Below are 13684 nucleotides of genomic sequence, written 5' to 3'. Positions count from 1 at the left end.
TACTTCAATACCCCAGAGTCCAAACAGTTTTTCATCATGTAGATGTCAAGTGCTGGAGGTATAATAGGGAAGAAAGAGGTACTTGGGAAGCTGTGTTACCAGAGTGTAGTAAGTTGACAGACTTTAAAAATTCCCTACAGAGTACTCATCAGAAAAGCAAATGGGTATAATTAAGGAATGTTTTTTTTTTTCTTTTGTTTTTGAGCTGGGGTACAGGATCTGAATTGCCTTGACATAGCAGGTTCTTGTTCAATTTAATTTTGGTAGCTGCCAAAAAAAGCAATTACTAGTAAATGGAAATCAGTCTTAAACCAGACATATTTGAAGTAGTGAATGTTGTAATAGAGATAAAACATCAGGAAGTTTTATCTTTAGAAAAGTGTAAGAGTAAATTACATAGGAAAAATGGAAACTGTGGGAATGACACATTGGACTGTATAGAACAATATGTGTGATTGTAAATGTGAACTTGTTAATATGGTTTGATTACATTTATATAAATGTAAGTTTATGTCACACGTGACGGTTTACATTTTTTTAAAAATACCTTTATTAAATTCAGTAGTAGAATGTAGACTGACACTGCATTTTATTCTCCAGTGTATGATAAATGGCTTAGACTGGATAGAGACTATATTTCTTTGACACGCAACTATTTCAGATCATGCATCAATAAAAACTACAATAAAGCTTCAGAGTAGTGAAGTAAAAACTGGCATTAACTCTTTCCTACTTGCCTATTAAAAAGAGAAATTAAGGACTGTGTAGTGAAAATTGAGAGCTATAAGGGAAGGTGTAATTTCTTTAGAAGGGATAGCTAGTGAGTGGGACAAAATGAAAATGGAGTTTAAAGAGGGGGACAAATAGAGATATGGGAAAGATGTATTGGGAATTATTTAGAGGGGCTGTCAAAGTTTAAAGTATGTCAGAATAAAGGAATCCCACGGAACAAGAGGAGGAGCTAAAGGTATTATTTAGATAACATGCTTGAATTTCAAAAGGTTGCAGTTCAACTGTTTTTGATAACTCCAGAGCAGAAAAACTTTAGCATGACAATTTCTGCTTTAGAAAGAAAGGATTATTGCCAACCTTAGGGCGACTATGTGAATAAAAATCACCAGAGTTTAATGTAGATTTATTACAGATATTTTGGAACTCTTGTGAAAATTTGTAGAAACCAAGAAAGGGCACAAATGGAAATATTTGTAGAAAACTTAATTGTGCCAAGGTTAGAAGATAAGATAGGAAGAGATGAAATTGAAAGTGACACATAATCAATCAGCATGGAAGTCTGCAAGAACAAAATATTTTTGTGGAAGTTGGAAAGTTGGCTGCGAAGAAAGTGATTGTTGTAGAATGTTTTGTTTAATACTGTTTATAAAACTAGGGAACGTGCCAGCATCTTGGAAGAAAGCGAATCACCCAAAGAGGGTAAAGACCCTTCAGTCCCAGCTTCATATAGACCTATTCCATTTTTAAACCATGGTTCTAAAGTGTTTGTCTTAGCTAATAAAATAGCAAAGGTGTTGCCAAAATTTATAGATATAGATCACTGGTTTTGTGGAAGGGTGGTAAACATGTATCATTAATAAAACAATGGCAATCCAGATGGAGGCAGAATGTAAGAAAATGCCATTATTGTTGGTGGGTCTTGATGCAGTTAAAACATTCGATTGAGTCAGCTGGGATTTTATGAGCAGGTAAAAGGAAACAATTTGCATTCCATTCCCCAGTAGAGTAATAGGGTTAAGATAGAGACTATATGAAGGGTCACTGGCAAGAATTAAGATGGGAAGGGTTCCTTTTCATCAAGCTATAATTGAGCAGAGAAACCAGGCAGGTATGTCCTTTTTTCCCTTTATTGTTTGTGTTTAGAACAGTTGGGAAAGAAAGTAAGGGATTTGCATTTTGATGGATACAGCTGTAAAAGTAATCTTGAAAAGTTAAAATTTATTTGCAGATATTTTATGCTCTGTAAAACCAGGAAACATTTTGGTGGTGTGGAACATTTGGAGACAATTTCAAGTCTTTTTGAGATATAAAATTTAATGAAAATAAAACAAAAGCTATATCTGTAAACTATGTAGCCACGCATTAATTGGTTCAGCAATATCCATATATATGGATACATGGTGATATGAAGTAGTTTGGTGTGTGATTTAAAAAGTATTTGTTGTAGCAGCTATGGATATGTAGGAAGAGACTAAAAAGATAAATGAGAATCTGGAAGCTCTTGAATGTGGATATGGATAGTAAGATAAAAGCAGTGAAAAACTTTAGTCCCCTTAGTTTTATATATAGGTCATTGCATCTTTTTTTCAACCAGAGGAGTAGTTATGGACGAGAGCTGAAGGAATCTATTTGGGAGGGGAAGAAGTCAAGACTTATGTGGGATGCACTAATCATTCCCATAGAACAAGGTGGTTTAGGATTACCTGATTTTAAAGAATATTTCAGAGCTACTCTGTTAAGGCTGATGTACATAACACAAGCAGAATGTTTTTAATCAAAGTGGAAAGGGATGATGATGAAATAGGAGAAGTTTGGGGAAAAAAAAAGAGTAGGATTTTGGATGCAGATCCTTAAGGAGAATAACAAGAACTATATAGATTATTATAGTCATAAATAGCAGAAAGTTTTCTAAGGACTTCACCAACACAGGACTGGCAAAAGGAATTTTGCCAATAGGGATGACTGCATATGTAGAAAATAAGCAAGAGAAGGCTGGAATTTACTGGAGAAAAATGACAAACCATGATATTGGGAACAGATAACTTGCTTGGGGGGGGGGGGATAATAGAGTGCAATTAGGCTAAGTAGAAATCCTGAGGAACTGCCCTTTCATGACATTCTTACTAACATGCCTTGGGTGCATGCTGTTTTTGTGGAGCAAGCAGTTTCTCCTACTTGGTTTTCTATACAAACTTGTCTCTAGCCTAGTTCAATCTGATTTTTTGACTGTAACATCTAAAAAAATGTGTTTGTGCCATAGAATATTTATATGTGAATCTTAAAAAAAGTTGTATGAAGGTGTTCAATAAACTCATCCAATATCTCTTGTGGACCTCCCCATAAAAGAAACATATCATCCACAAAAACTTTGTACCATATTATATATTTACTATACATGTTCCCCTCAAGTATGTATGTTGTTTACCATTGTACTGAAGTTAAGTTGGCGTAGCTATGGGCACAAGCAGTGCCCATAGCTACACCCACTTTCTGCAGAAAAAAATCTTTATTGAACACAAATACATTATTTTCAAGAATAAGTTCAAGTAAAGTACACATTAACCTCACTTTCTCATCAGTGAAGTCCTGTCTCTTATTTAAATGTTCCCTTACATTCTCTATCCCCCAATCATTTGGAATAACCGTGAACAGGGATTCTATATCAAGGGTTAAAAAACAATACTGATCATTTAAAGTAGAAGTTTTGTTATATAATTCTTAAAGAAAAGTTTTTGTGTCCTTTAACACAGTCTCACGTGCTTCAACTACAAGATATACGTTTTTTTTCTACAAAAATAGAAAGAGGTTCTGTTACCCAACCTTTACTTGATACAATGAATCTCATTGGGAGGCATTTAAAATCTTTGAGGATCTTGAGGAGCCCATATATCACAGGAACCAATGGTGATTCAATATTAAAATACTTAAAACTTTCTGCCATACTTGTCGTTAATAAATCAAATATGAAAAAGACACATTTTCTATGACACTTTTTATTATTCGTTTAGACACTCGCACGTGTTATCGTACAAGCAATTTTAACATCTGTTCTATATACATTAGTCTATCCATTACTATAATTCCCCCTCCTTTATCTGCTGGTCTAATTTTGATAGAATTAATATTTTTCAATACCCATAATGCAGTATATTCATCAGGACTCTTATTATGAAGAACAGCTTTCCTGTCTTTCTCAAAAGCTCATCTAATTTGTTTATCACAGATAGTAGTGAATGCTTCTACCATGGTGTGTGCCTTCGGAGTGAAGGTACTTGTTTTTTTTAAAACACTGGAAATCTATGGACTCATTTGGAAAAGCAGTCTTCAAATCAAAACCAGGTCGAGGAGCAGGATAAGGAAAGGCAGAGTTCAACGTATACAGAGCACAGAAGGTGCTCAGGACATGATGAGAACCAGGAGAAGACACTAAAAGGTTTGGTCGTAAATTTTTCTTCTTTTGAATTAATATCACATCAATTGACTCTGCTAGGGAAAGAGCTATCCTTTATCCCTGCACAAAAGTCTGATATGACTGATTTATTAAAAGACTTGAGAATGTTTGGCAGAACAATTAATTTGAAGACTGTTTTTGAGAAAGACAGGTAATGGGTGCTGTTGAAACTGTGTTCGTTGTAGCAGTGTTGTTTGAGGTCTCTGTAGGTTTTTTGAGAGAACCTCCTCTTTATGTTTTTTTGTGTTGGATGCATACTATGTGTATGAGTAGTGGTACCATTTGTATGTGTAGTGGTGGGTGGGTTGACAACCTCATCCGTGTTACTGTTTTGAGTGCGAGAGAGCATGGATTCAAGATTCTTGGTGTCGATACTCTCGCACACTGTACTAGAGTGAGTTTATTAGTAGAGAGTTGGTGTACACGAGGCAACTGCTACACTGCCACAACATACCCAAGTCAACAAGGTTGGCAGGAGAAACAAGGGTGGTCCAACTGTCCATAATGCTAGAAGACTGTTGTCATGGTGGGGGGGGGCTTTTCAGGATAAATCAAGGAGGAGTTTAGTGGATGGATATTTCTGCCTGTTTTCTTTTTTTTTCTTTTGTAATTTAATAGGTTTCAGCTCACTAGGCGTATTTATTTGACTGGGAAAGTACTAAGGATGAGGGTTACACTAATGTGCTACAGCTGTAACTAAGGGAAAAACTGTTGAATTAATCTGTCTGGCTGTGATGCATAATTGCACGGCAGTGTGCGATGCTGCACGATACGCAAACAAGCTAAAACCTGCCCAAATGCAGGGCTTAAGTACCAGAAGCTAAAAACGTGAAAAAAACTTTAAAAAAGATTCAAAAGGACCAATGTGGATGCTTATTCCAAGCCCTAGACCAACCATCCTTCACCAGACATGTTCCAATCAACGCAATCCTCTCACTAGAATGCAGAAAGGCGCCTTCCAATCTAGGATGGCCTTGAAAACGTGCTTGGAACAAGCAGCCACTGCAAACAGACCCAGATGCAGCAAACCTGTATCTGGACTATGCTACAGCTACTAGCTACCCCAGTTTCACTGGGAGCCACTAGAAAATGTTTAACATGGCAGAAAAATAACAGTTTAAAACAGCAGAAAATTAGGAAGAAGACTAAAGAATGACAGCTAACAAATCAATTGCTTGGCAGGAAAACCAGAACAAGCAGAACAGATTCCTTTGCAACAGTGAAAAACATCAGCAAATACTTAAACAGTGAAAGTAGCAAAAAGAGCTTAGTAAACAATGAAAACAGCAATAAAATTTGATTTAACAGGCACGGTAAAGCAGACAATTGCAGTGCAGCAGTGTAGATTAGTACACAGTATATAAATACAGTATTAAAGTAGGTGGAAGGCAATAAAAAAGTGCAGTCAATAGTATAAATAAGCAAAAAGGGATATCAGAATTAGTGACAGACTGATGGCAGTCAGACTCTAGTGTAATGATAGGGCAGTATTCATAAACTCTCCCTATGCCCCACAGCAGGGTTGTGATAGTGAGGAAGAGTGCATTCATACAGCAGTTGCAGGGCCCAGTAGATGAAGCAGGACAGCAGGAATTTGTGTTGATAATGGGTGACTTGAGCACACACATCTGGACAGACAGAACAGGATATGATGACTGCCTGGGTCCACGTGGGTGGCGCAGCAGTAATAAAGGAGAGGCCACTTTAGACTTCTGTCTGGCAAATAGCTTGATAGTAGTCAACACATGCTTCAGAAAGAGAGGCAGTCACAAGATGACATACAAGAGTGGCCAATGTGCAATTCAGGTGGACTTCCTAGTAAGGAAAGGGCAATGGTGTAGAATCAGTGGTTGCAAATTTATCCCCAGTTAAACAGTCTGCCCACAGCATAAACCACTGATTACCACAATCAGCTACAGGAAGTGGTCAGAGAGGGATCTAAGGTCAACAAAGACCAGGGGGAAGACCTGGAAGTTGACTGGACTGAAAGTACAGTAGTTTGAGGTATTACTCGGGACTCTTTTACCACCTTAAGAAGAGGAAGAAGGTGGAGTGGAAGAAGAAGAATGGCAGCGCCTCAAAACAGCAGGTGTGAAGACTACAGAACAGATATGACCGAGCCAGGTAAAGAAATAAGGTTCATAAGGAAAGCTGGTGGTGGAATGCAGAAGTCCAGGAAGTCATCAAAAGAGAGTGCAGGAAAAAGTGGAAGATAGAAAAAGCAGACCAGGCTAAGAGGGAATACTGGTTGGCTAACAAAGAAGCTAAGAAAGCAGTTGCAGTAGCAAAGAACATGGCATCGGAGGCACTCTACCAACTTCTGGAAAGTGACTCAGTAGGTGGCACAAAGGAACTGTATCGGGTTGCAAGACAGAAAGATAATGAAGATAGTCTGACACCCTTCATAAGGGATGACAGCAACAACCTGCTCACCAGTCCACAGGACATCAAAAGGCAAATGGAAGGAGTACTTCCAGCAGCTTCTGAATGAAGAAAACCCCTCAGAAAGCTGTACTGCCCCCGACATCACCTATGATGAGTGAAGAGGAGGACCTTACCCTATAAGTAAGAATAGCACTAAGGAAAATGAAGTCGAGGAAAGCAGCAGGCTCAGGTGAGGTCACAGCAGATATGATAAAGATGTTGGGTGAGATGGGGAGAAATGGCTCCTGGGGGTACTCATAGCAGTGTGGAGAGAGAGGCATATCCCAGATGACTGGAGAGTAAGCATGCGAGTGTACAACAACAAAGGGGCCATCCACAACTCTGGGCAATACAGAGGTGTCAAACTGCTGTCACATTGCATAAAAGTTCTGGAGAGGGTGATTGATAAATGGATGCACAGAGTAGTAGAAAGTAAGATGGGGAGCTGAGAAGTTTGGATTCAGATCAGTATGCAGCACAACTGACCCTATTTTTGCAGTAAGACAGATAGTTGAGTAGAAGCTAGAGATGAAGGAAGAGTCCCACTGGGCATTCCTAGACTTGGAGAAAGCATATGACAAAGTCCCAAGAAAGCTGATTTGGGTAGCACTGCAGTAGTTCAAAGTCCCAGAAACATTGGTAGAATTAGTGCAAGCTATGTACAAGGACCCAATGACTCTAATATGAACAGTGTTAAGTGTCACAGAGGGGTTCCCAGTGGGAGTGAGTGTGTGCCAGGGTTCAGCTGTGAGCCCACTGCTGTTCATACTGGTGATGGACTAGTAAACCGGTCAGAGGGAACAGATCCACAAAGTTGCAGTATGCAGATGATGTGACATTACAGGCAGACTCTGAACAAGAACTTCAGCAAAGGATAGGGGAATGGAATGCAAAACCGAAGGCACATGGGATGAAACTAAGTACAAATAAGACAGTGGTAGTGGCATGGCAGCAAATTGAGGAAATCGGAAGAAGCTGAGAATTGAAGTAGAAGGCAAGATAGTTGAACAGGTTAATAGCTTCAAGTATCTGGGAGGAGTGATTGACGAGAAAGGAAGTCTAAATGAAGAGGTCAAAACTAGAATCAGAGGGGCTGCAGCCAACTGATATAGAGTGTCAGGTGTAGTGTATGACAGAAGAATGCCAAAAAAGCTGAAAAGTAATGTGTACAAAACAGTGGTGGGACCAGTACTACTGTATGGTACAGAAACCTGTGCAGTAAAGGCAGAGCAGATGAGAAAGCTAGAGATGATAGAAATTAAGTGTCTGAGAAGGGTGGTAGGATGCACACTATGGGACAGACTAAGAAATGAGGACATCAGAGCAGAAGCCAAAGTAGCCCATTCGCAGAAAAGATCAGAGAGAACATATTACAGTGGTTTGAGCCCATGTGCAGAAAAGCAGAAGGCAATCTGGTGAAGATGATTTGGGACTGACAGGAAGAAGGAAAGAGGAAACGACAGCATCCAGCAAAAAAGTGGATGGATTGTGTGCGAGAATATCAGTGATAGTCAGGCATGAGTGTCAAAGAAGGCAGAAGTGTGGCATTGAATTGAGAGATGGCAACAGTTAACATGACACTCCAACCCCATGTAGAAAAATGGGAAAAAGGGTGTTGATTTTTTTGTGAAGGAGACCCTCCTCAGTGGGTCGGTAATACCCTCCCTGCTTATTTATCTCTCTCCCACTATCCTAAACTACCAAATTTCCCCATATTGGGACAGGTATGTTCTTGTGTGGATTGTATGTAGTGCAGATGTGAACCCTTCTGTAGCACTTTTTGATTTTTTAGATAGAGGCTTATTAGTGGCAAGGGGGTGAACTGGTGGGCTTTGGGGATGCCCTTTCTTAGTTGTGTGTACATCAGAATAGGTAAGCAGTCATCCATATATGGAATGTCCACATTTTTTGTTGAATTGTGGTGGAAAGAGAGAAATCCAATCGGTGACTTTCAAGGTGGGTCCTATTGCAGATCAAATGCGGTACGAATGGATCTTTTAGGTCTGTGTGGGAACTCTTGTGCCACCACACACAAGGGTTTGGACAGACCAGACCATTTTCTGAAATTTGATGTAGTTTTATGTACATCTTTTTAAACAGTGTAGCTGTCTGATACTTCATTATTTTTTATTTACAAGAAGTATGTTGAGCTAATGGTTGGGGCAAACTGGCAGTCTCAGGGAACCAGGCATGATCTGCTGATGGGGCTTGTGATTTCACAGGATGTGCTAGCTTAGGATGTGAATGACTTCAAGTATGGGAGCTTTAGAGAGCAAAATGTTAAGCTGAAGTGGAGGAAAAGGTAAACCTAGTCATAAACTTACCATGGAGGGTCCCTTTATAGATAAATGATTTGGTAAGTGCATACAAAATGTTCTTTACATGAAGTACTTGAATAACTTTATTTTCTTAACATTTTTATTTATATACATAATTTATTAAGATTTTCGCATATAGTAAAACTGCAAGTCATATTTTATAATTTGGTTCTGAAACTAAGCATGTGAATTTAAATTAGTAAACTGCATGTTTTTAACATCACTTTCTGCAGTTTTTAGAAATTCCTTTGTACATGTCAAATATGAGGTAAGTGTGATTGATGACTGGAAAACTGTATTCAGTCCATGTATTCATATCAGCAGTTTTGATATTGTGGACGTCAGTATTCATCATTTATTGTGATTGTCCAGTTAACAGTTCATGGAACCTACTTCTGTCCAATCACAGTTCATCACTTGTCCTTGCTATGTCATAGGTTGAATCATTTGATACTGGTGACACCTAAGTGTAGCTGTCGCAGGAGGGTTTCACTGTTGTGTAACATAAGGGCCTCTGTTTCCATTCTTTGTTGATTATCATTTTTCTCTTTTTGTGTATTCCATTGGTGTGGCAGTGCACTTGGTGTTCATTTGTGTGCACATAAAGCCAGTGCGTTATGTACTTCTGAGTGACCCATCCTTTGTGAGGAAAGTGTGCTGGACCCTAATGTGGGGATTTCCATTGATTGCTCTGGAATTTGGTGTGCATACCTGGGACAGCTGGCAGCACTGCCATTCTACGGTGAGGTGTCATAAGTTATGATTTTATTTATTTTTGTTTGCTTTCACCCTCCAGGGAGAAAAAGAAGTCTAAACTGGACGAGATGACAAATGATTTTGCGAAAGAGTTAATGGAATACAGAAAGATCCAAAAAGAAAGAAGGCGCTCCTATTCAAGGTGACTGACATAGAGTAGGAATTTATTTCCCCAAATTTAATTGTTAGTTTGCAATGTTTGTATTTCTCCAGCAGTGCATTAAGGGAAAAATGTGTGCCATGTCTCTTAGAGATCTGTTAAGCTTTTACAAATAAAATTCAGATTTGCTGTTATTTATAGAACTGCTGTTGTATATACTTCATTCTGGATACACATGTTCAGCTAAATATGTAGGTTTACATTAACTGCTGGAAACGCACAACGTAAGGGGGGGGGGGTAGACAACAGCCAGTATTTTAATCCATTCTGTCCAGATGTATTGCACTGCTTGTCAAATGTATTAAAACTGCATGGTAGTCACACATGCTTTGGTGCTTTCTTTGCATGCATAGTCAGTTCTTTAGATTATTTTTGCAATTTGCATTATTTATTTTTAAAGGAAAATTAATGGAAATGGGTGAACTGAATATGTATGTAGTGGTTGCACTTGTAGAAACATGTAACATGTTTGTTTTTATTCTAAATTAAAGGTAGGTTAGAAAATGTGATCACAAATTTTATGTAGTTCTGGCACTTTGTGTAGATAGCTGCTTTGTTGATGCAAATTTGTACAGTGTAGCTGATACAGTAGAACTCTATTTGAGGAAAGAGTACCTTAAACTAATTGTTAACGTATGTATTTTTTTTTCATTAGTAGTCCTGAAGGTTCATAAATGTAGTTGATCATATTAATTCCTGTTCATTCCACTGTGCTTTTCATAGCTGACAGCTGCTTCACCTGTGGCGAAACATATTTTTCATAGCTGATAGTAGCATTGCCTGTGATGCAGCAGTATGTATGCCTCCCAAGTTGCTGCACAACTTTAAAAAATAATTTCCAAGTCTCTGCACCTTTATTAGGCAGAGGAACGAATGTTGCAGAGTTGGCGATTCATGCTGTCATTTTACAATGACAATAAGATTCCTACCAAGGAGATATCTTTTAGGGAAAAAATTTTTTTTAAATGTCCTCTTTTATTGTCGGGAAAACGTAGCAACAGACACAGAAGTGCACTGTATTATGTGCATCTAGTTAACTACTTGTACACTAAATGAAAAGGTTTAATCCACTGATGCTGAAGTACCAATATGCATTACAGTTTGTCTGGAATTTTATAGATTTTTGCCTTTTTTTTTTCTCCTTTCAAAATTAAATTTCTGTGTCAGCCATTAAAAAAAGGGATTTGCTTTGTCCTTCCATAAGCAGGCATGCATTTACTGGCTACACTAAATGTCCAAAGCCTAACATGCAGAGTCCCATTGATAGGCATCCCAAGAGTTGGATGAGGGAAGTAGTTGATGATCCCTGAAATAATCAGATTAATTCATGCAGGGGAAAAAAAATCTAGTTTAGCTTTGAAACAAAATGGTTATAGAGAATAGAATTCAGGTGATTGCATTATGTTTAAAAGTCCACACATGGATGAAATACTGTGAAAACTATAGTTACGCAATAATGTTACTTCCAAAAATTCACTGTTAAAATGTTTTTGTATTGCATTTTGAAAATAAGTTGTGTAATATTATTTGTTTATATTAAACTATAGTTGTGTTCTTGTCATTACAAAAAAGAAAAATGGCATAACTACTGTTTGGTGCTTTTGCATTGGTCGCAACAAAAGTATATGTTGATGTTCTGAACAAAAGAATAATTGTGGTGCAGATACATATACATAGAGTTGTCTTTTCTGCTGCCTTTGCAGTTAATCTTCAAGCTGTCTCTGAAATAGTTTCTAGCCTTGATTATTCTCAAGTTTTAAGGTGCTTTTGGAATGTATGTTGTGTTAAAATTAAAGAGCTTGAGATTTTTTTCATGAAAGCTTAGAATGCAGTCCTGTCATAATCACTGTAGCAACCCACATAATGGTATGAAAACAAAATAGTTAATGTGTTTTTCAATTACTTTTTAATGCATAAGCTAAATCATGTAAAAATTTGTAATTATGCATCAAAACTGTCTAGTTAGGTGTTGCATTCAGAAGGTGGATTTATTGGTTTATACACTGAATAGTCCGCTCTTTAACACTCAGTATTAACTGCGGTCATTAAAATACATTAAAATTTGGTGTTGGAAATGGTTGCAAGATGTTAATCTCTTGTGTCTTAAAATACATTGCCTAGTTTGTCATGTAGCTAGTAATTAAACTGCACATGGCAACTGCCACACATGACTTTTCAGTGAAGATGTGGGGTCCCTCAAGTGTGAAACGGTAGTAGTTCCTCAGCGATTTGCATTAGAACAGACATTTGGTACTATATCCTTGTCAGACTGTCAAATGAAAGTCCTTGCTAAATGATGACCACCTACAATGACTCTTAAATCATTTTTATTCTTTAAGTTTTGATTGCCTCCAGTTGATAAGTTTCACATTAAAAATTGTTGCATACATTCTTCAAAAGCATCATGTAATTTATTGCACATTTTGCTTGTTTTATTTCACTTAGCAAACTGAAACTACATTGTTTGCAGCTATTTGGGTGTTTTGTGTTCATAAACACATGTTCTTCTGACACAACTTATGTACTCATGAATACAAAGAGCAAATTTTGACACCGTAAAAAAGTTTATTCCATTTTCATAGCAGGTTAATCTTTTAGCATTGTAGAAGGTAGCAGTTTTGGAGGGAAGTATATAAAATAAAATCAGTATGTTGGCCAGTACTGTTAAGTCTGAGGATCTGGAATTGATTCTTTCTGATGGACATATAAGGATACAGAGAGAGCTTCCAGGTCTGCCTCAGCCAGGAGGTCCAGCAGTAAAATATCTTTCCTTTTGGCTGCGCTCCAGAGGTGGATTCCTAGCTGGTTGTTTTGTAAAACTAGAATCTTTTGCTACATGGTATTACATTAATTGGCATTAAATGAAGGCCAGGATGCTCCCTTTTCTTCCTAGTTTTCTGACCATCTTTTTACGTATCAACTACTTGCTTTTTGAGGCAGATGCTTTACTGTCTGCCAGTGTCTTTTGTCTCAGAAGCATTTAGATTTGTTTTATTGCTGAAGTATGTCCTCCTTTTTTATCATTGCAGTAAGAAAAGTGTTTTTACAGACAAGTACTGCTATGAATTCTTTATATATCCAAACCGTGGTATCTCATATTGTGTATTGTATTGGAATTTTAAATTTACCATAGTCTACGAATGTTAAAATTGGCTGTTTGATGATGGCGCTGCTAGTTTGTCGGTCTCTTCCTATCTTTATGTAGTAGTCAAAGGTAATTTCTGTTAGCCTGTGAAGCATTCTTCTGGTAAGAACTCTATTGTTCCTGCCATCTGTAGATCTTGCATGTTCACTGTAGGTCGCATAGAAACACCAGGATTTGACATGGCTTGTTGTTTTGTGTGTGTCTTTTGTTAATACTGACTAGCTTCTCCATTAAGTCTGTTTTTATCTGGAGTCGTTTACTTTTCATGTACTACCCACTTAGTTTGGAAAAAAATATATTTTTCTGAAGGGCATTCTGGATGGATTTAGTTGCACTTTCCAGACTGGTATCATTAGGGTTCTGTCATATTAGGCATTTTGGATAACATGTCAGAAAGGAGGACAAACATTTGAGGTGTCTTCCAGTAATTAGTAATCCTGCTCTCATTCTTTCCCGCTTGCTGGGCTGTTTTGTAATAAGCTCCTGTTTTTCCTGGTTTTCTTCCCCTTTACTGTTATTTTTGAGTCTGATAAGAAAGGACAGTGCCTTTATTTTTCATGTAATCATTAACGTGCTGACCAGAATGGTTAGTCCTTCCAGCAAAAATTTTTAATTCTCTGTCAGGTGTGTGATGGTAATCATACTTTGGGCATATGTCTTTGATTGTCTTGTATTAGCATAGACAACCACTACCTTAC

General features: G+C 37.7%; 1 protein-coding gene across 1 annotated transcript in view; it reads left to right on the top strand.

Moving 5' to 3' along the window:
- The window catches only part of RBBP6 (RB binding protein 6, ubiquitin ligase), a 2624906-nt gene that overhangs the window by 2103019 nt on the left and 508203 nt on the right, over nucleotides 1-13684 (top strand). The window contains exon 16 of the mRNA XM_044089398.1: nucleotides 9722-9823. Within this exon, the coding sequence (XP_043945333.1) occupies nucleotides 9722-9823 (102 nt within the window). The remainder of the gene's footprint in view (nucleotides 1-9721; nucleotides 9824-13684) is intronic.

This window comes from Protopterus annectens, chromosome 12.part0 (assembly GCF_019279795.1).
Source record: "Protopterus annectens isolate FY-2018-M chromosome 12.part0, PAN1.0, whole genome shotgun sequence".
Taxonomy (NCBI): Eukaryota; Metazoa; Chordata; order Ceratodontiformes; family Protopteridae; genus Protopterus; species Protopterus annectens.
The sequence above is the reverse complement of the archived record's forward strand: the minus strand, read 5'-3'. Positions and strand labels throughout refer to the sequence as shown.